This window comes from Leptonychotes weddellii, chromosome 15, assembly GCF_054177405.1.
Source record: "Leptonychotes weddellii isolate Sample4059 chromosome 15, ASM5417740v2, whole genome shotgun sequence".
Taxonomy (NCBI): Eukaryota; Metazoa; Chordata; class Mammalia; order Carnivora; family Phocidae; genus Leptonychotes; species Leptonychotes weddellii.
Genome location: NC_138383.1, coordinates 36,472,479 through 36,496,766, shown reverse-complemented (window position 1 = coordinate 36,496,766; position 24,288 = coordinate 36,472,479). Strand labels below are relative to the sequence as shown.

The following is a 24,288-nucleotide window of genomic DNA, read 5'->3' as shown; positions in this document are numbered from 1 at the left end:
TGATTTTGTTTAGTGCCTGGCATACTGTGCATGCTCTGTAAATAGGGCTCTTTTGTAAGTAGTACCGAGGGCCCCACAGGACTGCTTATGGCTGCTGCCTGGGGGCAAACAACTGGGCATTCAGGGCAGGGGAGGAGGTTACCACAGGCAGGGAGCGACGACTAGGAAGTCTCATGGCAGAGGCAGCGGCTGAGCCTCAAAGAACGGAGGCATTTGGAGAGAGAGTGGCCCTCTACCTTAGCTTCATTCATCAGTAATCCTGCCCCGACTTCCTCCGTGAGAGCAACTCCTGGGACCCCTCTCTGGTGGTGGGGGGCAGGTGCTGGAGTGGACCTGAGCTCTGCAGTTGCAGGAGCAGCAGAGCCCGAGGCTGCCAGACAGAGCCGTGGAGGGGACCGTAATGGCAGATCTAGGCCTGTGCATCTGGGGTCCTGGGGGACCAGCCTTCTCCCTCCTGTCTCAGCCAGGCAGCAAGCATTCTTGGCTGGGCCCCCAGAGCGCTGAGCTGCCTTGCCCCAGCAGACACCAGTAGACGGAGGGGGCCTGGACCAGTCTGATGTTTGTGCCAGTTGGGCTGTCACTGGCAACAGCAGCATTTAGAATGGGGGCAGAACTTCCAGGATGTTTGGAGGTCAGGCTGACCTGTCTGGGTCTTCAGTAACTTTAGAGCTCACTTTGCAACTGTGGGGGCTTCCAGCCCATGTACTGCCATGTGTCTCCTAATTTGGAGGAGAGTCATAGCCCTTAGAGATGGGGCGTTTGTGGGGGGATGAACAGGGGAAGGAAGGGGCTTCATAGGAACCCTTTCCTCTATAGAAGCCGAGAGCTGGGTTCCAGGGAATCTCCACTTTGGCACCCCCTGGTCTCTTTTGACCCTAATCACACAGGTCTGAGGTTTGCTCCTCCTGGATTATCAACCCTGAATCCAGCTTAGGAAGCTATTTGTGGCAGAGGGAAAGGGGGCAGTTGTGTTCTGAGCCTTTGGCCACTCTGCCCCTTTATCTGGCCTGACCCTGGGTCCCAGGCTTCATCCTTCCCTTGGCCGAAGGGAGGGTGTGGGTGCAGCCTTCTGAGCCACGGGCATCCCACTTCCCTCACTTCCTCTAAGGGCAAAAGGGCTGATAATTCCAGGTGTGGTAGAAGAGGCTGAGGGCAGACTGTAAGAATTTACTCTGGCATGAGAGGGGAGGCTCCAAGAGCAGGAGAATGTGGAGAAGGAAGGGCTTTCCCGGGAGCTGGAGTTGGGCAGCTCGGATTCTGCTCCCAGTTCTGCCACCTCTTCTCCTTGTGACCTGTACTTTCTTTCTACATCTTTGGACCGGTGCTTACTTTCTGTGAAAATAAGGTGTGTCTAGGGTGAGGGAAGGGCTGCCCCCTGGCCTTCCTCCTCTTTCTCTCTCTCCCCACCATGGACTGTGGCGGACAGGCCAGGGATCTGGCCCCTCCCCCAAGCCCTGCTGGACCCTAGGGTGCCAGGAGGCTACCAGGAGGGCCTCCTGGAGGGGGCGGCCCCGGGCTTGGGGAAGAGAGAAGGACTTTACATTCACTTCCTCTTCCTGACCCAGAGGAATAGGAGGTGGCCCAGGGGCCTGGAGGGTGATTTCCGGGCCTCTATGGGGAGGATGTGATGGCTTGCGGGCTGACAGCGCCAGACCCACCACTCCTCCTTTCGGTGTATTGCCAGGGCCTCCCTGAGCACTTGCAGTTGCTGCTGCAGGAGAAGTGAGGGTTGGGTCAGGCTCTGATATTCCTAAGCAAGCTTCCTCAGCCACGGCTCACCACTGTTCCCAGTTCCTCTTCTGGGCCTGAGGACTCCCTTTCCCCCCATGCACACCCCCAAATGCACCTGCCACACCCTCTTCCTGGCTTTGCTTGTACTCTTCTCTCTGGGGGTGGCTCAGAGCTAAGGTTGGGTAGATGAGCTTTCAGGGGGTTCCCTCTGTTTGCTAAGACTTCCTCCCATTTGGAGATCAACAGGGGATGGGAGCAAAGGTGGCCCCCTTCCCCCAGTATTCCAGGATCTGGGCTTGAGTCAGCAGAGCTTTGGCTAAGCTGCTTAAGGGAGCTGGGCTTATATAAGCCGCTTATGGGGCGAGGAGGGGGGTGGGGAGGAACCGGGGAGGGGTTGTTGGCCTGCCCTAGCACCACCCAGGTCAGGGAAGTCCTTGCCTGACACTCCTAATGTAGCTCCAGGGGCAGCTATGTGGTGGAGGGGGGAATGTTCTTCAGGGAAGTACTGTGTATCTCCTGAGGCAGAGTTATGTCACCCTCTTTAGCACGAGGTTCTCAAAGGCAGGGCTGTAACCCTCTCGTGCTGGGGCTCCTCATTAGATTGGGGACCCATCTGGCTCAAAGTCACTGAGCTGGCCCTGGCAGAGCAGAGGCCGGAATAAGGCCCCACAGCTCCGGATGGGAGGGAAACTGTGGGAGGGGGGGTGGCCTTGTCATCCACCCTCCTCCACCCTGCCCCCCTCCCTGGCCTCCAAGGCCTCAGAGGATAGAGCTGTTGGTCTCTCATTAGATTCAAGTGACAGAGCTGCGTATCCCCCACACTCTGAGTGCTCCCTCAAGGCAGGGACTCAGTCCTCTCTTTCTGGAAGGCAGTGACCTTCCGGAATCAGAGAAAGTGGTAGCTAGTCTGGGGTCCCCCAAAGGCTGAGCTGCTAGCAGGGGCTTCTGGGCGGGTCCCTCTTTTGCTTAGCTGCCTGTCTTCCCTAGACTACCTGTGCTCCCCCGAGGAGAATATCTACAAGATCGACTTTATCAGGTTCAAGATTCGAGACATGGACTCAGGCACTGTCCTCTTTGAAATCAAGAAGCCCCCAGTCTCAGGTGAGCGGTAGGCCATCGACAGAAGGACGACGTGGGCGAGGGCTGTGAAGTGGGTTGCCCAGGGATTCCTCAGGCTGCAGAGGGGTCAGAGCAGGGCTGGGGCTGGGCCTGGGCCTCTGCTTTCCTTTCCCATCTGTTTCTGGGGCTGGACATCTTGGGAGGACAGTCTGGCCCCTTTGGTCCCTGCCAGCCTGCCCTCTGCAGGCCTTCCTGGGAACTGCAGTCCCAGAGGCCCCAGGCCTCTCTCTCCTGGGGCCCTGGGAACCTCGGTTGAAATTGGTGACCTGCTGACCTAGAAATCACCCCCCCCCTTCTGGGTGGAACCATTTGGCCAAAGGTCTGAACCCTCAATGTGCATCAGAATCTCCTGGGGGAATTTTTTAAGAATTCAGACAGATGGGGGCCCTGGGGTGGAACCCTGGGTGGGCCCGGGCCCCAGCCTGAAGCCCTCTGAGCCCCAGTTGGGGTACATTACAGAGCGGTTGCCCATCAACCGGCGGGACCTGGACCCCAATGCTGGGCGCTTTGTCCGCTACCAGTTCACACCTGCCTTCCTCCGCCTGAGGCAGGTGGGAGCCACGTGAGTCACTGGATGGAGGTGGGGGAGTTTTGGGGGGGAATGGACAAGGCCTGGGGGTAAGGGTGAGGGTGGAATGAGCCCCTCCTGAGTTCTTACTGAGCCTCTCCTTTGGGGGGTGGTGTCTGTCTTGAGCCTTGCCGGCTGACTTCAAGGCCAAGCTCAGCTCTGTCTCCTCCTGTCCGTCAGGGTGGAGTTCACAGTGGGAGACAAGCCTGTCAACAACTTCCGCATGATTGAGAGGCACTACTTTCGCAACCAGCTCCTCAAAAGTTTTGACTTCCACTTTGGCTTCTGCATCCCCAGCAGCAAGAACACCTGCGAGCACATCTACGACTTCCCCCCTCTCTCTGAGGAGCTGAGTGCGTGGGTGGGGCCGTGGGGGGCGGGGTTAGAGAGACCAAACTTGGGGGAGTGTGGGTCTGACCCCCTTTTCTCCCACCTTGGGTCTCTTGTGTTTGGCCACCATTCCTATGCCACCTGTAGGGAAACTGAGGCTCAGAAAGGCTGGGGGAACTCTTTGAGGTGGGTCTGAGGTTGTTCAGCTGGTCCCCATCCCACAGTCCTGAAGCCTCTGCAGTGGCCTGGCTCAGGCTCCTGACCTTTGCCCCAACTGGCTGGGCCTCTCTTGCAGTCAACGAGATGATCCGTCACCCATATGAAACACAGTCTGACAGCTTCTACTTCGTGGATGACCGGCTGGTGATGCACAACAAAGCAGACTATTCCTACAGTGGAACACCCTGACCCGCAAAACAAGCCCCCCACCCCAGGAGGGTCCTGGGCCCTCCGCTGTGACCTCCCCAACACTCAGCCTGAGGTCTTCTGCCTGGGGAGTGTTCCGAGAGCCCTGGCCCCTGAGTCGGTGATGGGAGGGAGGGTACCTGATGTCCCCAGTGCAAGTCTCTGAAGCCCATGGGGCCTGGCGCGTGGGGTGGGGGGGTAGGAGGGCTGTCTTCCTCCATGTCCAGGAAGGCCTACTGGGAGGGGAGTAGCCAGGATTTCTGGACAGCCTAGCTGGGCCTCTTGGGCCCACGTTTAAGAATAGTGTTCCCCTATCCAGGCTTTGGCGAGGTCAGGGCAGGGACCCATTCCCTGTTCCCTACCCACCACCAACAGGCCATTTAGAGTCGTAAATTCACAGATGAATATCCGTTGGGGTGGGGGGTGGTCTGGCTGCCAAGATTCCCAAGGGAGTCCAGGCCTCAGCCACAGCCCCAGCCCTTACCGTCGGGGGCCGAGCTGCTGCCTGAGGTGTGGGAGGGCCCGGCCCAGATTGCAGCCTGTGGTAGGGACTGGACCAACTGTATATAGTTTTCAATAAACTCTCCTTTTCTGTTCTTTGGCTGTGGGCCAGCATGTGTGTATGGGGAGGTGCAGTTGGGGTGGGGCAATAATGTGGCTCCCAAACCTTCCTGTCCCCTAATCCTCTATAACCTGGCATCACACTCAGCATCTAGAGTCAGCATTTAATTCATGTTGCAGCTGGAAGGGGTTTTTCCTTTGATAAAGACAGAGACCCAGGCCCTGAGAGGGAAAGCTTTGGCCCAAAGTCATAACCAACTCTAGCACAACAGAGGCTGGGACAAAGGCCCTCAACTCTAGGGTAGATGGAAGGTGTGGGGGAGGTGGTCTTGTTCTCTAGCCCACCTTCCCCCACCCAGAGACCACTAGGACTACTAGGTTGTGCTTTTAGCCCTCATGCAAGAGACAAGGTGGACATGGTTCTGACTCAGGGCTGGAGCCATCTTGGGCTCAGCCGCTTTGGGGAACCCCCCGGCCTGGCTGCCCTGTGTGGAATGTTGCTTCTAGCCCCCAGCGCTACCCCAGACCCAGAAGAGCTCTTAATTTCCTTAGTGGAGGAGATGGAGGAACTGAGGTAGGCGGAGAGTTCTCAGGCACTAACTTGGATATGCCCAGTGCCCGCCCCCTCTGGGCTGAGACTTAACCTCTCTCCAAGCAGCCTAGAAGTCCTGGGATTCATCGGGGTTCTGCGGAGCCCTGGCTGGGGCCGGGCCCTGGGCTGCACTCTGGGAATTCTAAAATGAGTGAGACACGAACACACACTTGTTCCTAGGAATAAGATGGACTGGGCCTACGGTGGGGGGCGAGAGTCATCCTGCTTGGAGGGATCTGGGGAGGGCCCTTGGAGGAGACAGCATCAGAGCAGGGGTACGAACACGCGGGATGATCGGTGGAAAGAGGCAGGGTGAGCGTTCAGGCACAGGGAACAGCATTAAGCAGAGGTCTGGAGGCAAGCTGGGCCAGGTGCCTCCGGGAAAGTGGATATTTATGATGCGAAAGGAAGACAAATCTCTGGAGCCTCGTAGTCCAGGTGATGAGGCTTCTCCTGGGGAAGGTGGGGAGGGTTAATCGTGAATGACCTGGTCAGATTATCTCCAGCTGCTGAACGAAGGCTGGATTTGAAGGAGTGAGACTGACAGCTGACGCACACTGAGTGACAGGCCCGGGGCTAGGTGTTAACTTAGAATGTTCGCAATCACTTCGGAGGCAGGCACGTTATTATGCCCATTTCACAGGAAGTGCAGGACCAGAGGGGTGAACACTGCATGGCTATTAAGTGGCAGTGTCAGGGGTCTAACCCTGCAGTCTGGCTCCAGGTCACAGACCACCATGCTGTGGGCAGAGGGGCCCTCCGGAGGGTGGTGCAGGAATTCGGGCTGACAGCCAAAGGGAACCTGAGCTCGGTCAATATCCACGGAGATGGTGAGAAACAGACGAAGTGGAGATTATTAAGAGGGGAGATTTCCAGAACTGGAGGCTGATAGGATGAGATGGCTGGAGACAGGGAGGGGTCGAGGCTGAAGCCTGGTCCACAGCCTGAATGTCGGGGTGGGGAGAGGTGCTGTTACGGGGCTTGGGAACCCAAGTTGGATCAGGGTGGGGGCTGGGGGAGGTGATGGGTTCATGTTGGGACCTGCTGGGGTGTGGGTACAGATGTCCTGAAGGAGGTGACCAGGAAGAGACAGGAAATTCAGGCCCTGAGACCAGGAGGCGGATGAAGGCTGGCAACGGTGATTCTTGGAGGTCGGTGGCCACAAGACAGTTGCTGAAGCTGCGATGGTGGCCGAGTTATGGGGTGCCCAGCTACTGGTGTTTAGTGAGCAGGGGGCAGCAATGCCGAATGCCCTCAAATTAACGGGGTGCTCCTTGCAAATAGTCCACCCCTCCCAACTCAGGGTCACTGAATGGGAGTATGTAACCCTAGGCAAGGCTAGAGAGTGAGAGCAGGGCAAAGGGAGAGGAACCCATGATGGAGACAGGAAGAGCAGCCGGAGAGGTGGAAGCAGAAGCCTATCTTGTAGTAGGATGTGTTAGAAGCTAAGGGAAGAAGGAATTTCACCAAGAAGCAAGTGGTCAGGAGTTGTCAGTTGTCACAAAAGTGAGGAAGGGGCACTGGGTGGGGTTGGGGGCTGGTTTGCAGATGAAGCTGTGTAGGTTTACAGAGTATTTGGAGTTGGAGGTGTTGCTTATGGGATTACAAGTCTACAGAGAAGCTGTTGCAAGCAAGAGGGACTTTGAGGCCTCCAGCTGTCAGGAAGAGGACGCTCCCCCACCACCCCGATAATAATCTTCACAGTGCCTGCTAAGTCGAACTGGGTTGAGGTTCTGGATGGGGCTGAGGTCTGCATCCCTGGAGCAGGTACCGGATTGGCACTCACCCCGAGAGTCCTATGTCCCTTGGGCCTGGAGGAGGAGTTCAGCTGGGGAAAGCCTTGGCCCCCTGTCTCCTTGTAAGTCTTCATGTCTCTGGCACTGGTCCTGCTGCCAAAGGTGCACCTTGCTGGCTTTGGTTCCTGGCACTTTCCCTAGGAAGATGGAGGATCCCTGGGCAGTAGAAGGAGGGAGAAGACAGGGTAAGGGGGGGTCTGATGAGGATGAGCTGTTGATCTTGAAGGTCCATGTGGGCCTTGCCGGATCTGGGTCTCAGATTTCATTTCTCTGAAGTGGGCCAGATTTCTTTGCTTTGACTCTTCAGGAACCTCATGAGGACCCCACCACTGGGTTGAAAAAGAAAGCCCAAAAGACCCACCATTCATGCCTACCCAGGCTGATCTGTATGGTACACATTGGGGCTGCCAAACCCATTGTAAAATATTGAGATGCTTCCCTTCTGATGATAAAGAGTTGCTATCTGAAGCCCCCAGCACCTTCCTCCCTACCCTGGGCCCTCCCGTTAAGAGCCACCCTCCATCCCTCACCACCCTGCAACTAAAGAAAGGGTGCTTTACCTTTTTGTGTATCATGGACCCCATTGTTATCGTCTGCTGAAGCCTAGAGACAATAAGGGTTTTTATGAATATAAAATATATGGTAATCCTAAATATTTTAGGTATTGAAAACTATATAATATGAATCTATAGATCTGTTCTGGGACACCTGTAATATAATATGAAAACATCTGTGATTTCTAATCTGCGATTTCTCTACCTTATGACAAAGTCACAGATTCTACTAAAGCCATTGTGATTTGTGGCTGACATTGCTAATGGAGGGAAATGCTAACTTTGAGGTCGAGATGAGTGAAAATGAAGGTGTGATTTCTTCATCCAACTTTTTAAAAAGATTTTATTTATTTGTTTATCTTAGAGAGAGAGAGAGAGCATGAGCGAGTGGAGGGGAAGGGCAGAGGGAGAGGGAGAGAATCTCAAGTGGACCCGTGCTGAGTGCAGAGCCCGATGTGGGGCTTGATCTCACAGCTGCTTAACCAACTGAGCCACCCAGGCGCCCCTGTTCATCCAATTTAATGAACCCTATGAACTAACCAGTTTTAGGACCCTTATGTTTAGAGCCATCCCCCCCAAAACAGGTTAACTTCCCCAGAACCGGGCACTTCCCGACCCTGCATCCGTTCAGCTCACCCTCCATCGGTGAACGTTTGCTGCGAGGCGGCCAGCAGGGGGCAGCATATGAATGGGAGTGCCGGACTCAGCTGCGAGAGCCACGGCAGCCGTTTTAAGTTTAAGGGCTAGTCTGGTTACAAACAAAAACAAACATGAAACCCCAAATTCTGTTTGCCACCTGCCTTACTTGTGTGGGTGCCAGCTCACTTGTAGGTGCGCTAAATGGGCCCATGGGACAGAGGGCTTACTCTGGAGGAGATCTCTGCTTACCTCCTAAGCTGGAGGTGCAGAGTAGGGGGCTTAACAGAGAGCCTCCCCGCCTTTTCCTTTATAGTCAGGGCTGGGCTGGAGCGGGCGGGTCTTCCTCTTGCGTGCGCCGGCTGGCCATGTCTCCCTCCACTCCCCACCCTGCCCTATCCCTCTAGTCCTGGACACAGGCTCTTAGGGAGAGCGCTGCTGTAGGGTGGGGCTCTATTATGGTATCTTCTACAGAGCCGCCCTCTGGGGTAGGCAGGTGGTGTTGACCCGCTTCTAGGCCTGGCCCCTGGAAGAACTTTCAAAGCAGAGTCCCCACCTGGGGCTGCTCTGAGTCTTGAAGTTCATGTGTATGCTTTTGTCTCCCACACCTACCCTCTGCCTGTTCAGGCAGAGTGTAGGGCTCCCTCTTAGTCTGTCCTTTGGTGACAGCAGTCCGTCTGGAGGGGGTACCTGGGAGGGGAGGCTGAAGTGCAGCCGAGTGGGGCCCTGACCCTCAGAGACCACCTTCTAGGGCCAGCAGTGCCCACAGCACCGGGCTACGCTCTAGTCATGTCACCTGTGGAACCCATAGCCCCAGCCAGGGAAAGATGGGGGACAGGAAGGCACAGCCTGGACAGGAAAGTGACCCCTTCTTGTGTGAAGAGCTGAGGGGGCTCAAGGAGGAAAGTGGTGAATCTCAGTAAGAAGGGGCGTGGGGGGAGGGAATCTTCTTCCTTCATAGGGGCTGGACAACTGCTTCCTTGGATCCCTTTGGAAATTCTCCAGGGAAGAGGTCCCGCCTACCTGCCCTCTCATCCTCCCCAAGCTGGTCAGGAAGTCCTCCTAGATGGAAACTTCACAGTACAGAATGAGGGTCGGGGTGACATCACAGACCAGGGTATCTACAGTTAGTGTGGCCTGGCCTTTCTGCTCAGGGAGGAGAAATCCGGAAATGAAGCCTCAGGAGCCAAGACCACAGGCACTTGCTTTATTGTTCCAGGTCAGGGGACAACGGCGGGCCAGCTAGGGATCTGCTTGTGCGTAACCAAGCCCAGGCTAACCTCTGGGGGCTCTTGTCACCCCCAGGGGCAGGGTAGGCTGCAGCTCCCACTTGGCGGGGGTTGGGCTCTCCCGTAGGGCATGGCAGGCAACCGGCACACCCCCAGCTCCGGGAGACACCGTGGGTCTGCCAAGCAGTCAAAGAGAGGGGGGCGTCACTGCCACCCCCTGCCCGCACCGGCCTCTGTCAGGCTCCCCTCCCCTGAATGCCCACGCTGCCTGGGACAGGTGGAAGTCATTAGTAAATTGGGAGCTAAACTACATGAAGTTCTTATAGAGAAGGAGGGAGACTGTAGTGCCCTGGAGGGGTCCTTCCTGTGCCCAGGGCTGGGAAAAGAGGACACTTTTAAGTTTCTGAGGGCAAGGGCTTTTCCAAACACTTTGTGTCCGAATTGGGCTCAGTTTGGTCCTGGGGTGGCCGTTACCCCTCTTGGGTGTCATTCTGGGGGGGGGGGTGTCAGACAGAGCATATACTGAGGATGGGTAGAGCCTGGCCGAGTGGGTGCTGCTAATAGCAGCCCCCTGGGGGACCCACAGACAACTTGGGGAGAGGCTCCACACTGCCTCTTCCTTGACCGGTTGCTGGGATGAAGATGGGAGAATAAATACAGGGGGCTTCCGGGAGAGAACATGCTAGAAGGGGCCAGGCCTGCAGAGAATGTGGACATCGGAATAGGGTTTCAGGGTGGTCTTGGACCTGGCATGAGGACCTGAGCCCTCAGCTCTCAGCTGCCTCAGAAATGGAGTCAGGCTCTCAGTGACGTTGTTCTGATTCTTCTGGATAGAAGGTATGTGGGTGGGTGTAGGTCTGATTGACTCTGTGTGTGTGTGTGTGTGTGTGCATATGCACGCACATAGTATGCAGAAGGGCGTGAGTGTGGATGAGTGTGAGCTAGGGAGGGTGTGTTTTTTCCTTGCCCAGACACTTGGTCTTCAGGGACCCTGAGTGAGGAGCTGGCTCACCAGGTGGCAGAAATGTGTGAGGGGCAGCATCGTGGGTGGTGTCTTCTTCACCCCCAAGCTGCCAGCTAACAAACAGTTGGCTTAGTGGCATAGGGGACAGGGATGGTTTTCCTTCCTTGACCTTTAAGGTGGGCCCGATGTGGGCGGCCAGCTGGGACTTCCAGGCCAGAAAGAGGCCGAAGCTGCTGCTGGGCATGGCTCATGCTAGGGCCATGGGCTTGGAGCTGGGGCTGAGGTACACAGAGGGGCCAGCAGGGGCCGTGGGGGGTGTGGGCTCCAGCTCCATGAAAGCCGAGTAGAGGGTGGTGAGGTGCAGGTCACCCAATGCCCCGGAGCCCCCACTGCCTGGTGATGCCAAGTCGCCGGCCCCACTGCCCGTCTCTGCCGGACAGGACCCTGGCGCGAAGCAATGGGGTGGCGGTGGAGGTGGTGGCATTGAAGATGATGTCGGGGACGAGGTCACCAGGACCAAGGGGTCAAGGGCCAAGCTGTCATCCTTCAGCTGTTCCCACAGGTTTCCTAGTTGGGGGAGAGAACAGGAGTCACTGGGAGGTACCAAGGAGCTCTGTGTACCCCACCCATGGCTCTCACATGCTAAAGAGAGCAGGATTGGGGTAACCTTGACTGGGGAACAGACTGTTGGCAGCAGGGAGTTGCTGGAACTCTCCGATTCCTCTGCCATAGCTTAGATGATCTCTGGGGCTCTTATTTTGGAGGGAGGTGGGGTAGTCATAGGACTGATGCCTATGCTGTGCACTCCGGACTTAGCCTGCAGAGGGAGCCCCTGGAGCTCTTCCCCTGGCTCCTGCCCAGGCTCCCAAGGAAGGCGGATCTGCAGCCAAGACCAAGGATCTTCTAACAATGCGCTGCTGGAGCCCATGCGGTCCTTCACTGCAGGCCCAAGGGAGAGGAGCAGAGCCTGGAGCACTGACTCCAGGGAGGAGTCAGTGCTGCCACCTCGTCCTCCTCTTTGTGCTGTGGGACCTACATCATGGCAGACCAGGGCCTGGCGCTCCTGCCCTGGGTATCAGGGCTGCAGGAATGGAGGAAGGGGGCTGGACCAGACCCTGGATTGAACTCGACTGCTTGGGTTCCAGTCCTTACTCTCCGTCTTTCTAGCCAAGTAACCTTGAATAAGTTACTTAACCTCCATGTGCTTTTGTGAAGGGGGTTTAATAATCTCTCCTCCGGTCCTAGAGGCCCAGATGAGAGAGCACACGTGAAGCTGAAGGTTTGTGGTGAGCGTCGCTCCCCACTTCTGGCTGCAGCTGAGGATCTAGCTGCACGTTTCTAACAAGCTTACCAAGACCTGGGCTGTGTCCCCACAGGACCCGGAGCTCGTGAGGGTCAGCTGTCTCCACCTGCCTGTGGATGTCCCTCCCCCCACTCCCCCAGTGTACCCAGAGGGTCTCAGGCCTGGGTCAGCCCCCTCCTCCAAGCCTCCTGAGCCAGGACCAGAGTCTGGGCATGCACTGGGGTTTAGATCTGAATGGGTGGGCTCTGCCATGTGCAGAGATGGGACAGGCAAGATGGAATGGAATAGATAGAACCTCTCCCCAGACTCCTACCCCCAAATCTCGGCAGGACCTGCCTAGTTCTGAGGCCTTACATTCTTTCCCAGGGGGAAGATCTCTCTCCTTCTTCTGCTTTAAAAGATGAATGAGAAAATGCAACCACCTCTGGGAATGTTCAGACTGGCAGTTGCTCACAGCCACAATGGAGCGGAACACTGGGCTCTTTCCCAGCTACTCGGAACTGGGAATGGTTTGATGATGGGGTCCATTGGAACATGTTCAAGGGCACAGGAGGAGGGAGATGGGGGCAAGGACATTCCTCTTAGCCCCTTGGCACCCCTGGCCGGCTCAGGACTTTTCTGCTTCAACTGACCAGAAACCTGGCAGCTTGGAGGGGATGGGCCACACTGCCAGGCGTACCTCTCCGGTCCCGTCCCACCTTCCCTTTCCCACCCCCAGCTCACCCTGGAAGTCGAAGTCGGTGAGAGAGGGGTTGATGGCGTCCAGGTCGGTGCCGAGGTCTCCGTCTGGCAGCAAGGTGTCATGCATGGTCCTGGCCGGGGAAGGCTCAGCCAGTAGCTTGGCGCTGTGGCTGGGTGGGGTGTTGGCAGGCAGAGGTGAGTCCTGGGGGGTGCCTGGCTGGGCCCGCAGCTCAAGGTGCCCGTCTGGCTGCGGGAACAATGGCTGTGGGGGTCCGGGAGGGGCCAGGCCCGGGGAGAGGTGCGAATATGTCTGCCCATAGCAGGAGGGCACATGCCCCCCAAGTAGGTCCTGCAGGGGGTTCTTGCCGGGAATGGGGCCCGGAGCTGGGTGGATTGAGTGCAGTGGCTGGGAGAGCCCAACTGGAGGGGCCAGGGGCCGGATGGAGCCTGAGCTGGCCAGCCCAGGGGGTGGGCAGCCCAGCTTTTCCCTCTTCTCTCCAATGAGGCTGTCCAGCTCTTCTGCAAAGGCCCAAGAGAAAAGAGAGAGGGACACCATGAGACCTCCCTTTCCCCACAAGCCCTTCCCAGCCTTGGAACCACTCAGGCCTTCCCTCACTAATAAGTTCTCTTTGATCAGCTTCTCTCCCTCTCCCCCCTCTTCCCTCCCCCCTCCTCTCCTCCTCCCTGCCCGCCCCCCCCAGTTCCTAGGCACACTGAGCCCTCCCTTGCATTGCCCTGCAGCCCCTCACCTGGCTTGGCCATGCTCTTGCGCACAGCAATAGGGTCTTTCCTCTTCCACTTCTGCAGCTCCTCCTGCATCTTGTCGATTTTGGCTGGATTGAGGGCCCACAGGCAGCCCTTGCGGGAGGAGCTTCCTGATTTGTTCTCCACCTTCTCAAAGCACTTGTTGAGAGAAAGGTTGTGGCGAACGGAATTCTTCCAGCCGTCAGGAGCCGTCTGCCGGAGCAGAGCAGGACCAGAATTCAAGCCGGGCTCAAGGAGCCTGGGGAGGCTCTTCTGCCCCCTGGGCACCCAACTGCCACCCATTCCGGGGCTTGTCGTCCTCCTCAGCACCCAGCCCGTGCTTGGTACCCTTCAGTGGTGGGCAGGGGTGCGCGGGAACCTTGGCCCCTCATCCCAGCCCCACCTCGGGCCGACCCTGCCCAGGATTGTCTGGGTGGTTCATAGAGGGAGGGCCCGTTCCCTGTCTGGAGCTGGACCAGTCCCCCTGGGTCTTGGGGCCTATGCTTGGACCCCTCTGGGGAAAGCGAACTCGCTACTCCCAGGTCTCCCAGATGCCAGCTTTGGAATGAGGGGGGAGCTATGGGATGCTCCTTTCCTGGGGCTGCCTCACCCCCGCTTGGGCAAACTCGGGAGAAAAGAAAGATGGGTGAGGTTGTATTTGGATGTGTGCCCCTGTTGCCCATATGTCGTGTGTATAGCTGGGTTTTGGTGAGAGTGCGAGGTGTGTGTGTGGGGGGTGGGGACTGGCTATTCGTATGTGTGTGCTTGTGTCCCTAAGTACGCCTCCCCGGCATGAGCCCGCGTCTGGGGTGTGGGTCTGTGAATTCCTTTGAGTGTGAGGATGTGTGTGTGAGAAAGCCTCTCTGGGTGTGTGGGGGTCTCCATGACTGTATGTGTGTGGGAGTGGGAGTGTTCACATGAGTGTGCCCGGGGGGCGTGCCCCGGTGGGAAGGCCAGCCCTCAGGTGGGCAGTGGGGGGGCTCGTGCCAACAGAATAAACACCCATTAGGAGGCCCGGTCGTGCCACCGTGCAGTAATTGTGCCCAGGGAGGGTTGTAAAAACCATTAGGCTGACTCAGTGGGGTGAGAGGCGGTGGCGGGGGTGCCAGTGGATCCCCCCCATCCCCCCCCCCCGACCTCCAGCTCTGTTCCCGCCTCTGTGCCAGTCCCAGGCCCAGCGGGGGCCGACGGTGGGCAGAGCATCTGCTCCGGCCAGGGGCCCCCATGCCCTCAGCCCCCTGGTCCCTCTTCCCTTTCAGCCGCCAGTCTCAGCGGTGTGCGGGCGGCCACACCCTCCTCCCCAGCCCACTTGCCCCAGGGAGCAGTCAGGCTGATTCACGCCCAGCAGAACTGGGTCCTGACGCCCGGTCACTGCGAGCTGCCGGCAGGAGCTGCCGGAGCCTTTCTCAGGGGCAGCTGGCCTGGGGCAGGGGGCTGGTTGACATGACCCCCAAGGCTCCCGGGGCTCAGAAGGAAGGATGCTCGAGCCACCAGACCAGTCAGCTTGGGATTCACCTTCAACTCCCACGAAAGTCCCTACTAGGAGTCAAGGCTGTGTCGCCTGATGGGCAGAGTTAATGTGCACTGGGCCCTTTTACGGGCCCATAAATCTGTGACTTTGGGTTGCCTGCACAGCCCCCACCCCAGCCACTTCCTGTTTGGAAGAGGGACGGTCGGCACTAGCAATTATGTCCAGTGGCTGGACACTGCCCCAGTCCCATAGCCCTGACTCATGGGGCTACAGGACGCCCACCTCAGCTGCCTGGGGCATGAGTGCTACCCACCCCAGGGTCCCCTCTGTTCTTGCCCAGGAAAATGACCTTCAAATGGAGAGTGAGCCATAAAGGGGGCAGGGGATCTTTGAACTAATTCCTTAGGTAGGTGAGAGGGGAACCGTCAGAGTTGGAAGGAATGGATGTGCCAACTGGTCCAACCTGACCATTTTACAGATTGGGAAACTGAGGTCCAGGGAAGAAACTGCCTGGCCCTAGATCACACAGAAGGCAGTGACAGAGCCCAGACTCCAGCTCTGTCCCCTTATTAAGGGCCCTGCCCAGGTCACCCTATAGGGCTGGCTTCACCACTGGGGCCCGTCCCATCCTCACAGATGCTTTCTCTCTGAAGTCAAATGTAAACTCAGGAGTGAGAGAGTGATGCAACCGGCTAAGAACAACAACTAGAACCAAAAAAAAAAAAAAAGTTGTTAGACCTCTTCACTCTTCAGCCCCATAAAACAGGGATTACACAGCTCCCAGGAAAAATAATTAAGCCAGGAAGCTGAGATGCAGGGAGGGGCTGGGGGCCAGGCGGGGAGTTGGCAGGGAGGAATGGCTGAGAGGAACAGGGCAGGCCCACTTCCCTGTCTCTGGCCTGGCCCCTTGAAGTCCTATAGAGGACCCTGCAAAAGCTTTAGTGGTTAGGGAGCGTTTCGTCTCCAGATCTGTTGGGATATCTGGGCAGCTCTGGATACTGGCTCTGATGCTTCTCAAATCCCAGAGACAACTCACCCCCCCTTCCAGAATCTCTGGTGGATGACCATACTTCCCCATTCTTGGCCAGACCACTCTGGCCATCTTGCCCACTCCTCATTTGCTCGCAACGCAGCAAGTACAAACTTGTTTGAATATCAGCTTCAGATTATCCTCAGGCGGGACAATTGGGAAGACAGTGGGACCAGAGGTCACCTACTGGCAGGTGGAGCTAAGTTCTGGACCTGGGCCTCAGCTCCCGTCTTCTGCCTGGTTCTCGGATGAGATTATATCCACCAGGGTGTAGACCTCGGAGAAGGCAGTCCTCACACACAAGTTCTGCTCTCCCCTGCACCCACCCCAGAAGAAGAGGTCTGTGCTGGAAGGTATGGGGGGGCATGCCAAGAAGGGAAGTGGGTGGTGTGTGAAGCCAAACAGCTTGAGCCACCAACCAATCCCCCCTGTTGTGTGACCTTGAGCAGGTGGATCACCCTTTCTGATGTGTTTGCCCATCTGGACAGAAAGGTATCTGTCCCGCCTCTAGGGAGGGAATCTGGTAGAAGCCCCTTCCGTGGATGACAGGAACTAGCCACTGTACATGGGAAGGCCAGGTGAGCCGCCCAGTTCCCTGGGACACTTGAAGACCATGAAGCCCACACCCCCCTTTCTGGCAGGGCTGCAGCTGAGCCTGCCACCCACAGAGGCAGATCTTAATCTCTCCCTGGAAGGCAATGGGTCCTGTGGTCCCAGCGTCCCATGCCACCCTGGCTGGCTACTGCTCTTACTCAGATTCCTCTAACCTACAGCATCCTGGGGGCAGGGGTGGGGACAGTCTCTCATTTCTTCCCAAGCTCTTTCTCCCCACTCGGGGTAGGTGGATGCTTCTTGAAGCCTATCAGGACTGACACATCCGCTTTCCACCAGCATGAGATCGGATTCCAGCCCGCTGAGTAACCTTGGGTGAATGGCTTGAGCTCTCTGTTCCTGACACAGAACTCTCAAGAGAGAACTCTCTGCCTCCAGAGAGGCCTGGCTCACCCAGGATGGGAGGATTGGGGTGGATCTCGGGCTCACCTTGAAGTAGGGAAAGTGCTCCGTCATGAAATTGTAGATCTCGCTGACAGGAAGGCTCCCCGTTTTACTGTTCTTAAGGGCCATGAAGATGAGGATGCTGAAGGCAGAGAAAACCTTGAGAGTCTGAACTTCTGAGCAGGCAGGGAGTCTCCCCCGACCACCCCGCCTGCCCCGGCTGGAGTAGTTGAGAGGAATAACCTGCTGCAGATTTAGGTGAGAGGCTCCATGGGGTGGAAAGGAGAAAGGATGAGAAGGTGTCCACTGAAGTTGGGAATTACCAAGCTACAAGGGTCTTGTGGAATCTAAGAGATCTGGGTTGTAATCCTGGCTTGGCCACTCGCTAGTTGTGTGACCTTGGGTGAGCGCCTTAACCTCTGAACCTCAGTTTCCTCAGCTTTGAAGTAAGGAAAGTAATAGCTACCTCAGAGTTGTGAGGATTAAGGGTGCATTACCAGGCACCCTCAGCCAACTGCACACTGAAGGTTGGATAGTCAGGGAGGGAACTATGGTTTCTTGAGCCCCTACAATGTGCCAAGCATATTCTGTCACTTAATCTTTCCAAAGGCCTGAATATTCCTGTTCCTTTTTTTTTTTTTTTTTAAGCAGATGAATAAACAGAGGCTCAGAGAGATTAAGTAACTTGCCTGAGGTTTCACAGCTAGTAAATTCAAGAGCCTGGACTTGAACTGAGTTCTGTTGGACTCCAAGGATGGGGTATTCTCCTTTCTGTGCATCATCCTGCCTCCCGCAAACCCCTTCTCTGTGCTCTTGGATGCTCTTTGAGTTCCTTTTCCTTCCCTGAGCTTACACTGGCTGATGACCTCATCCCACTTGGGGCCTGGCACACAGGAGGTCAAGTGTCACTGTTGATGGGAGGAATGAAAGGTCAGGGGGAAGGTCTCCTAGACCGGCTGGGTGTTGCGGGCTTTGGCGTTTACAACCCCAGCAGGCGCTGGATACCTGAGCTGAGTCTGTAGGCCTCATCTCTCACTTATCTCCCGGAGAGCTTTGGGGTTCGGCTTCTCTCTGTATCTAGGGGAAAGGGAGGGGGAAGGGGGGAGCATCCCTCCCAAACTCTCAGGCCCAGGCCCCGGGCCCCACGAGGCTAGACCTTAAGGGGCCCAATCTCGGGGCACCAGCCTCTGCTGAGTGGAGCCACTGACATAGCTCCGCAGGGTTAGACAAGAGGTCAGAGGTGATCTGGTCTATCCGCGGGCCTCCGTGCGGGGATCTCCTCTCCAGCATCGTCTCGAAGCCTGCGAGGCTGACTTCCATCCTCTGCCATCACCTTATAGCTTGAGGATTCCATGCCTCAGTTTCCCCATTGGTCCTCTCACCCCTCTTCCTTCCACCCCAGGGGGGTGCTCGGACCATACCTGTAGGAGTAGATGGGTTTTGGGAAGAGAGGCTGGTGCCCATCGGTGCTGGCCTGGGGCGCAATCCGCTGGTATGGATAGTGTGAGGAGCCCAGGTACGGTATGGGGTAGCTGCCACCACCTGGTGAGTACTGTAGAGGTCAAAGGGGCAGAGGGGTTGCCATGGTAACCAGTCCTTCCCAAGGTGGGGGGAGTCCCCCTCCCACACCCCGTTCACACACATCCAGAGAGAGAGCTGAGACTAGATTCTTCTCTCCCTGGTTATGGGCTCCAAGAGCAGAGCCATCTGAGGGGGCTGGCCAAGGGTGTGGACATCTGAGGGCCTCTGAGGAGATCCCCAAATCTGGGATCTCAGAGGCCTCAAAGCTCCTTTCCTCCAGTTCCTTCCTCTCAGGCCCGTTGCATGGTGATGGGGAAGCGGCCTGGATGGGCTAGAGAGTGTGAGGGCCTCCAGGCCCCCCTACATTTCCTGGAGCAGCTGGGTTGGAAGTGGGGTGTCCAGCCCGGGCCTTCGTTTGCTGGGCACTGCCACCTTTTACGAGTTTCAGTGGCTCTTTGAAAGGGCCGGTCACGGTGGTGGGCAGGTGGGGGTAGGAGGTGGTTTTACGGCAAAGGGAGTGGCTGTGGTGCCAGGGATGGTGTTTTATGGGGGCAAAGGGGGTAGGAGACTCTGACTCCCCCATCTGCTCCAGGCTGAGGTGCTCTTTCCAGGTCACCCGAGAGACACTTAGTGCCTGAGTCACCCTCTCTGCAGGCTCTATAAAGCCCTGGGTGCGGCCATCTTGTTCGGGGGGGGGTATGTGTGTGCGGAATGCAGAAAGCATCAAAGCAGGGCTGGGCATGGTGAGGCTATTTAAGGTCTGGCAGCCCCTTAACCCTGCTGTGGCTCCATCCCTCAGGGGCCAGGCTGCCTCAGGGATACCCCCTGCCCTGGGTCAGACCCTGAGCCTCAGGAGGGCTTTTGCCATTCCAGCTGGGCTCCTCGTGGCAGCGAGGATGACCCCTCATGTGTTCCCTCTGCTTCCCTCCATCTCTTTCTTGCCCGCCAACAAAGCAAGCAGTCTGACCACCTCCCCCACTCCCCCCTCCCCCCCATGAGCCTGTCTCCCTGGCTTGGCCAAGATCAGGGCCAAAGCTAAAGAGCTGGGAGTAGAACCTGCTCCACAGGCAGGGCCTGTCTCAGTGCCAGGCTGCAGGTGGATGGAGCTGGGCGCTGGGCAGCCACTTGCTCTGTCTTGCCCAGTGACTCCTGGGAGCTGCCTGGCTGCTCTGGGGCTCTTTTCTTTCTCTTTAAAAACCTGCATCCCATGCCAATGTGGGGCAATTAACTGGCATCCTGTCCATGTCGGAGGAGCTGAGGCTGGGCGGTGGGGTGGGGAGGGGGGAAAGGGCCAAAGATGATGGGGTCTTGGAGACTTCCAGGTGGCAAGGTGCCCCAGCTCCATGCCTGGTCCCACCCTGTCTCCGTGAAAGGGAAGTTGGGGGTCAGGGCTACGTAGAAAGACAGTGGCTGACCCAGGCGAGAGCCCATTGTTCCCTTTCTGCTCAGTCTTGTGTCACCCCACACACTCCTTTTCTCTTGGTCCCTGTCTTTGTCGGGCTCTCCTCCTCCCTGTCTTTTCGGTTCACGTCTGGGCCCTGCCCCACTCTCAGCCCCGCTCTCTTTCCTGAGACTCTCCGCCTGAGACTCTTAGATGAACCCCACCTACTCCTAGAGAAGGGCAATTGCTTCCTTCCCCATGGACCCCTGGCCCCCCACCCCAGATGGCCTTGGACTTGGCGATGCAGACGTGCCCACGCACATCCACGCCCGCACACCTCCCACCACATAATACCCTGGGGCCCCAGGGGAGCATGCCCACCTGCCCCTGACCCACCTGGTGGAAGGGGGGCTGGGAGGGACAGTACATGTGCTGCAAGGGGGGCTGGTAACAGTACATCCCAGGACCAGTCTCCAGAGCTGGGGGCTTGACCTTGACTTCTGACCCCTGCTGGAAGGAACAAAAAACAGATGACCAGGTGGGGCCTTGGTTTTCCCTGTGGCTTGAAACCGACACAAAAGCAACCACTAGTCTGCCTCCCCCAAAGCTTAGTCCTAGAGAACAAATGGAGAACAGAGAAGGTCAGGGCTTTTCCTGAGGGAACTCAACCAGTTAGCGGTGGAGCTGGGGCTGGAATTGCGAGCACTCCCTGGTCTGCACCTCACTTCAGGTGAGAGGCAGAGGCCGAGCTGTCCAGGCGACTAGGGGAGATTTGACGACGGTCACAGTGAGGTGGGGTAGAGTCAGAGATCTCTCTGGAATAGCACGAGGATGCAGTGCCTGATCCCACGCATCAAGGCTGGCTTGGGGCCTGCTTGCGTTCAGTGCTGCCAGCCTCTCGGAGCAGGTCTGCGAAGGACATCTGGAAAAGGCTACAGCTCTAGAATTCCCACTGCAGAGCCCATAGTAAGGGGAGCACAGGAAGTGGCCAGACAGGTGGGCTCAGCTGATGACCCAAAGCCCTGCCCCTTCCTCCTCGGCAAAGCCCAGGGGAGCTCCGGCAGGCTCTTTGGAGGGGGCTGATGAGTCCTCCCCCCTCTGTCTCCTGGCCATCCTCAACTCAAAGGCCTTTGCTCCCTACTCGGGGAGTCTGCCCTGTTGCTGGCCTGCTTGAGCCCCGCAGCTCTCTTTCACCCTGGCCCAGGGAACCTATAGCTGCTGCCAGAGGTGGTGGCCAGGCTCTGGCTTCCCATGGGTGGTGAGCTCCCCATGGGGCCCCCCAGAGTCTAGCACAGAGCTCTACGCTGAGTAGAGTCAGAAAGAGTGCACAGCTGGTTTCTAGAACGTGAAGAAGGCCAGAAGGAGGTAGACCACTCTTCCTGGGCTTACCAGGGGCCTTGGGAACCAGTATCTGGGCCCAGAGGGTCAAATCAACTGTCAGCTCTTTCTGGATGTGCCCTGGGGTTGCTGATGCAGAGATAGCCATAATCATAGAATCTCCGGCCTAGAAGGGCCAACAGCACGAGGGCCAACCTCCTCATTTGGAAGATGATGGGGTTGAGCCCACTGAGGGGAAGTGATGTGTCCGCGGTCACCCAGTGAGTCGACCAGTTAGCTGTGGCTCTCCGGGGCCCCGGCTCCTCTCCACTGAGCAGGGGGTAAGGGAGTGGGCTCAAATCTCAGCCTCCCTTCCTATAGGCCAAGGGACACCTTGGGAAAGTCACTTGACGTCTATGGAAACTTGGTTTCCTCAGAGGCAAAATGGGGATAGTGGGAAGTCTTTCGAGGGTTGTTGTGAGGATTAAATGGGGCACTTGAGAGAAAGCATCCGGCACAGTGCCCAGGGGCTGGCAGCGAGTGGATTTGGGGGGCAGGAGCTAATATGATGACGCCCTCACCATGAGCGGCTGTCATGTTCAGTGGGCCTGAGGAGAAGCCATCAAAGGGCCCCAGAACCAAGGGTCCTGTCTTGGCCACAGCTGGTAGGAACCCAACCCCTTCTCTATCTTCCAAGCCTGGGAGTCAGGCTTTGTCGGGGAGGCGGGGGGGCGCTTGGGGATGGAATGGGAGCCTGTCTGAAAGCAAAAGGTGAGGAGAGCTGGTGAGCATCTGGAGTAACCACAACCCCGGCTGAGACTGCTCAGTGCTCACCACCTCGGGGACCTCCAACCTCCCTCTAGCTTTCCTCTCCCCAGGGCAACAAGCCTATGAAGCAGGTCCTCTTAACCATACTTTTCAGATGAGGCCCAGAGAGGTTAAGTGACTTGCCCAAGATCACACAGCTGGTGGGTATGACTGTGGGATGACATGCTGACTTTCCAAGGTGCTTTCAAGGTATTTCTATGAATACACTCAGCCCTCCTCCCCTCTGGGGCAGAGAATAGGGCCCGGAAGTGTCCTCTGAGAAGCTGTAAGCCCTCTCTCCACCCGCGTATGCAGATGCCGGAGAGGGAACTTTGTGCTCGGTGGCTCCTCCCTCAACCCTTTCTCTTGGTCTCTGGAATGTGTTTTTCTTCTCACATTTGCATATGGGCGGGTAGGTCTGGCTGGGGATTCTCGACACTTAAACAGAGAAGTCACACACTGGAATCCTGACTCAGGAGCCTCTGGGAAGCTGCCAGCTTCCTTAGCCTGACCTGCCTCCCCCACCTTGGCCCCTCCATGCCGGGGCAGGTCAGCATCCCCTCCCCAGCTGACCTGGAGGCCAGAAGGAAGCCAAGACCCCAGCTTTCTGAGCTTGCTGCTTCCCTGGCGCACCCTGACCCTGAGTCCGAGGGGGGAAAGGTCTGGAAGGAAGGGTGGAGTTTGATCTCAGAGGACTCATTCTGGGCTTCTGTGAACTAGGACCCCTAGGGGTAGGTGGGAAGCCCACCGGCCACTGGTACTCACCAGGACTTGGGGGCTGTGCTCTTGGCTGGGGTAGGGGAGCCCGTTGCACCAGGCCTCTGCTGAGAAGCCAGGCAGGAAGGCCTCAGCCTCCCCCACATCCACAGGGATCTCCTCGAAGGCCTCCAGCGCCCCCGGGGTCTTAAAGGAGTGTCCATCAAGGGCCAGGGCGGTCTGGGCCTCGGGGAAGACGTCCTCGTGGAAATGCCGCTTGTATGGGTGGAAAGGCCCGTGGCCACCCTTGAGGAAGCGCCCGGGGCTGCTTGCTGGGCCCTCCTCAAAGCCGAAGCTGGGGTACTTGTCTGAGGGCGAGAGCCGGAAGGGGCCCGGGCCTGGGCCGGCTGGGCAGTGGACTTGCTCAGGGCCTGGTGATGCGACGCTGGGGCTCTGTGGGGGCAGTGAGGATGCCCTCTCTGCGGGGCCGTCGGGCACAAATGATGAGCAGCTGAAGCCGGCAAGCTTCTGGGGTGGACAGAGGGTAGAGAGCCCGTGAGTAGAGGCTGGACCAGGACGCTACTCTGTGCTAGGGTAACCGGGTCTGCGGCTCAGCTCTGGGGGAGCCCCCCAAGTGATCGAGGGGACAGAGACTGCCCTTGGAAGCCCTAATCTGATGAGGGCACACTGCTCCTAGATCTGAGGTGCCCCAAGTCAGATGGATGCACAGCCCTGCCCTGAGAAAGCCCCAGTCTGAAGGGATAAGCAGAGGCCTGCATCCGAACACTTCTGGATCTTGGAGTCACTGGGTACTTGTCACTGCTGGAAGGGACAAGGCAGATCCCAGGAGGTTCCCGGGGGCTGGGGGTGGGGGTGACTGGTCCATCTGCTGCGAGGCACCAGGTACTTACGTTCTGCGGGGCAGGGGAGCCTGGGAGGCCCGGTGCCTGCATGAGGTCCCCCTGGGGCTCGCCCTCCAGTCTGGCGGGGCTGGGCAGCGTGGCGTCAGACTGCGGCGGGAGTAACGACACCATCACCCAGTCCTGGCCTCGAAGAAAGCCGGCTGTGATGAGAGTGAGGACCGGGGTCCTGGGGTGACCAACCCCAAGCTCACCGCCTCCACTCCCACCCCATCCCTGGGCTGGAACCCTCACTCCAGCCAGACATCTGGTGAGACAGAGAGAGACAGACAGACAGATAGGCAGATAAACAGACACAGTGAGAGAAACATCTGAGACAGAAGGAAGCAGATAAACGATGAGAGCCAGAGGAAGAAAGCACGGATGGAAGACTGGAGCGAGAACAAAGCACAGGAGGTAGGAGACCCCCCCCACCCCAACCCCAGCCCCAGGAGGGAGAGTTGGCTGCTCTGGAGCTCAGCTGCGGATGGTTCCCTCCAGACCCTGCCTCAGGCCGCTATCTCCCCAGTGAGGGACTGGGCGAGGTGACCATGGCGAGTCACCTCTGCTCAGCGGCTGAGCAGGATGTTGGTCTGGAGAGAAGGGGGAGCTGGAGAGAGTGGGTCCAGCCCCGGCCTTGGGTGGGAGAGGCGGGGCCTGTCACAGGTGCCACTTCGGGGACTGGCGTGCCCGGTGTACTCCTGGGGACTGAGGGGACCTGGTTGCCTGCTGGCCCTGTGAGCCGGCCCACTGTGCGATGTCGGGCATGGGCTCTTCCTCCGACTGCCTCCAAACTGCATCTCGTGCCTGCGACCTTGTCCAGGCCGATGGCCTTTTCTTTCTTTTTTTTTTTATATTTTATTTTTAAATAATCTCTATACCCAATGTGGGGCCGGAACTCACAACCCCGAGATCAAGAGTCATATGTTCTATGGATGGAACCAGTCCGGTGCCCCC

General features: G+C 57.7%; 2 protein-coding genes across 2 annotated transcripts in view; one reads left to right on the top strand and one right to left on the bottom strand.

The window, feature by feature from the left end:
- The window catches only part of UNC119 (unc-119 lipid binding chaperone), a 5,558-nt gene extending 809 nt beyond the window's left edge, over positions 1 to 4,749 (top strand). Inside the window, exons 2-5 of the mRNA XM_006731581.3 lie at positions 2,719 to 2,832; positions 3,310 to 3,412; positions 3,599 to 3,771; positions 4,044 to 4,749. Coding sequence (XP_006731644.1) covers positions 2,719 to 2,832; positions 3,310 to 3,412; positions 3,599 to 3,771; positions 4,044 to 4,156 — 503 coding nt within the window. The 3' untranslated portion in view covers positions 4,157 to 4,749. The remainder of the gene's footprint in view (positions 1 to 2,718; positions 2,833 to 3,309; positions 3,413 to 3,598; positions 3,772 to 4,043) is intronic.
- A 4,742-nt stretch (positions 4,750 to 9,491) lies between these two features.
- FOXN1 (forkhead box N1) lies at positions 9,492 to 23,474 on the bottom strand. Its single transcript, XM_006731579.2, has 8 exons — positions 23,344 to 23,474; positions 22,502 to 22,960; positions 20,009 to 20,119; positions 18,132 to 18,262; positions 16,756 to 16,852; positions 13,219 to 13,426; positions 12,512 to 12,988; positions 9,492 to 11,052 (listed from the first exon to the last, which is right to left on the bottom strand). Exons 1-8 carry the CDS (start codon positions 23,464 to 23,466, stop codon positions 10,733 to 10,735), a joined length of 1,926 nt encoding a protein of 641 aa, XP_006731642.1. The 5' UTR covers positions 23,467 to 23,474; the 3' UTR covers positions 9,492 to 10,732.
- Positions 23,475 to 24,288: the final 814 nt, after the last annotated feature.

Coding starts and splice junctions, on each gene's coding strand:
- FOXN1 (XM_006731579.2), bottom strand. CDS start 23,466: ATGGTGTCGTTACTCCCGCCGCAGTCTGACGCCACGCTGCCCAGCCCC. Junction 22,961..23,343: donor GCTCCCCTGCCCCGCAGAAC/GTAAGTACCTGG, acceptor TGTCCACCCCAG/AAGCTTGCCGGCTTCAGCTG. Junction 18,263..20,008: donor CCCAGCCCCCCTTCCACCAG/GTGGGTCAGGGG, acceptor TGACCTCTACAG/TACTCACCAGGTGGTGGCAG.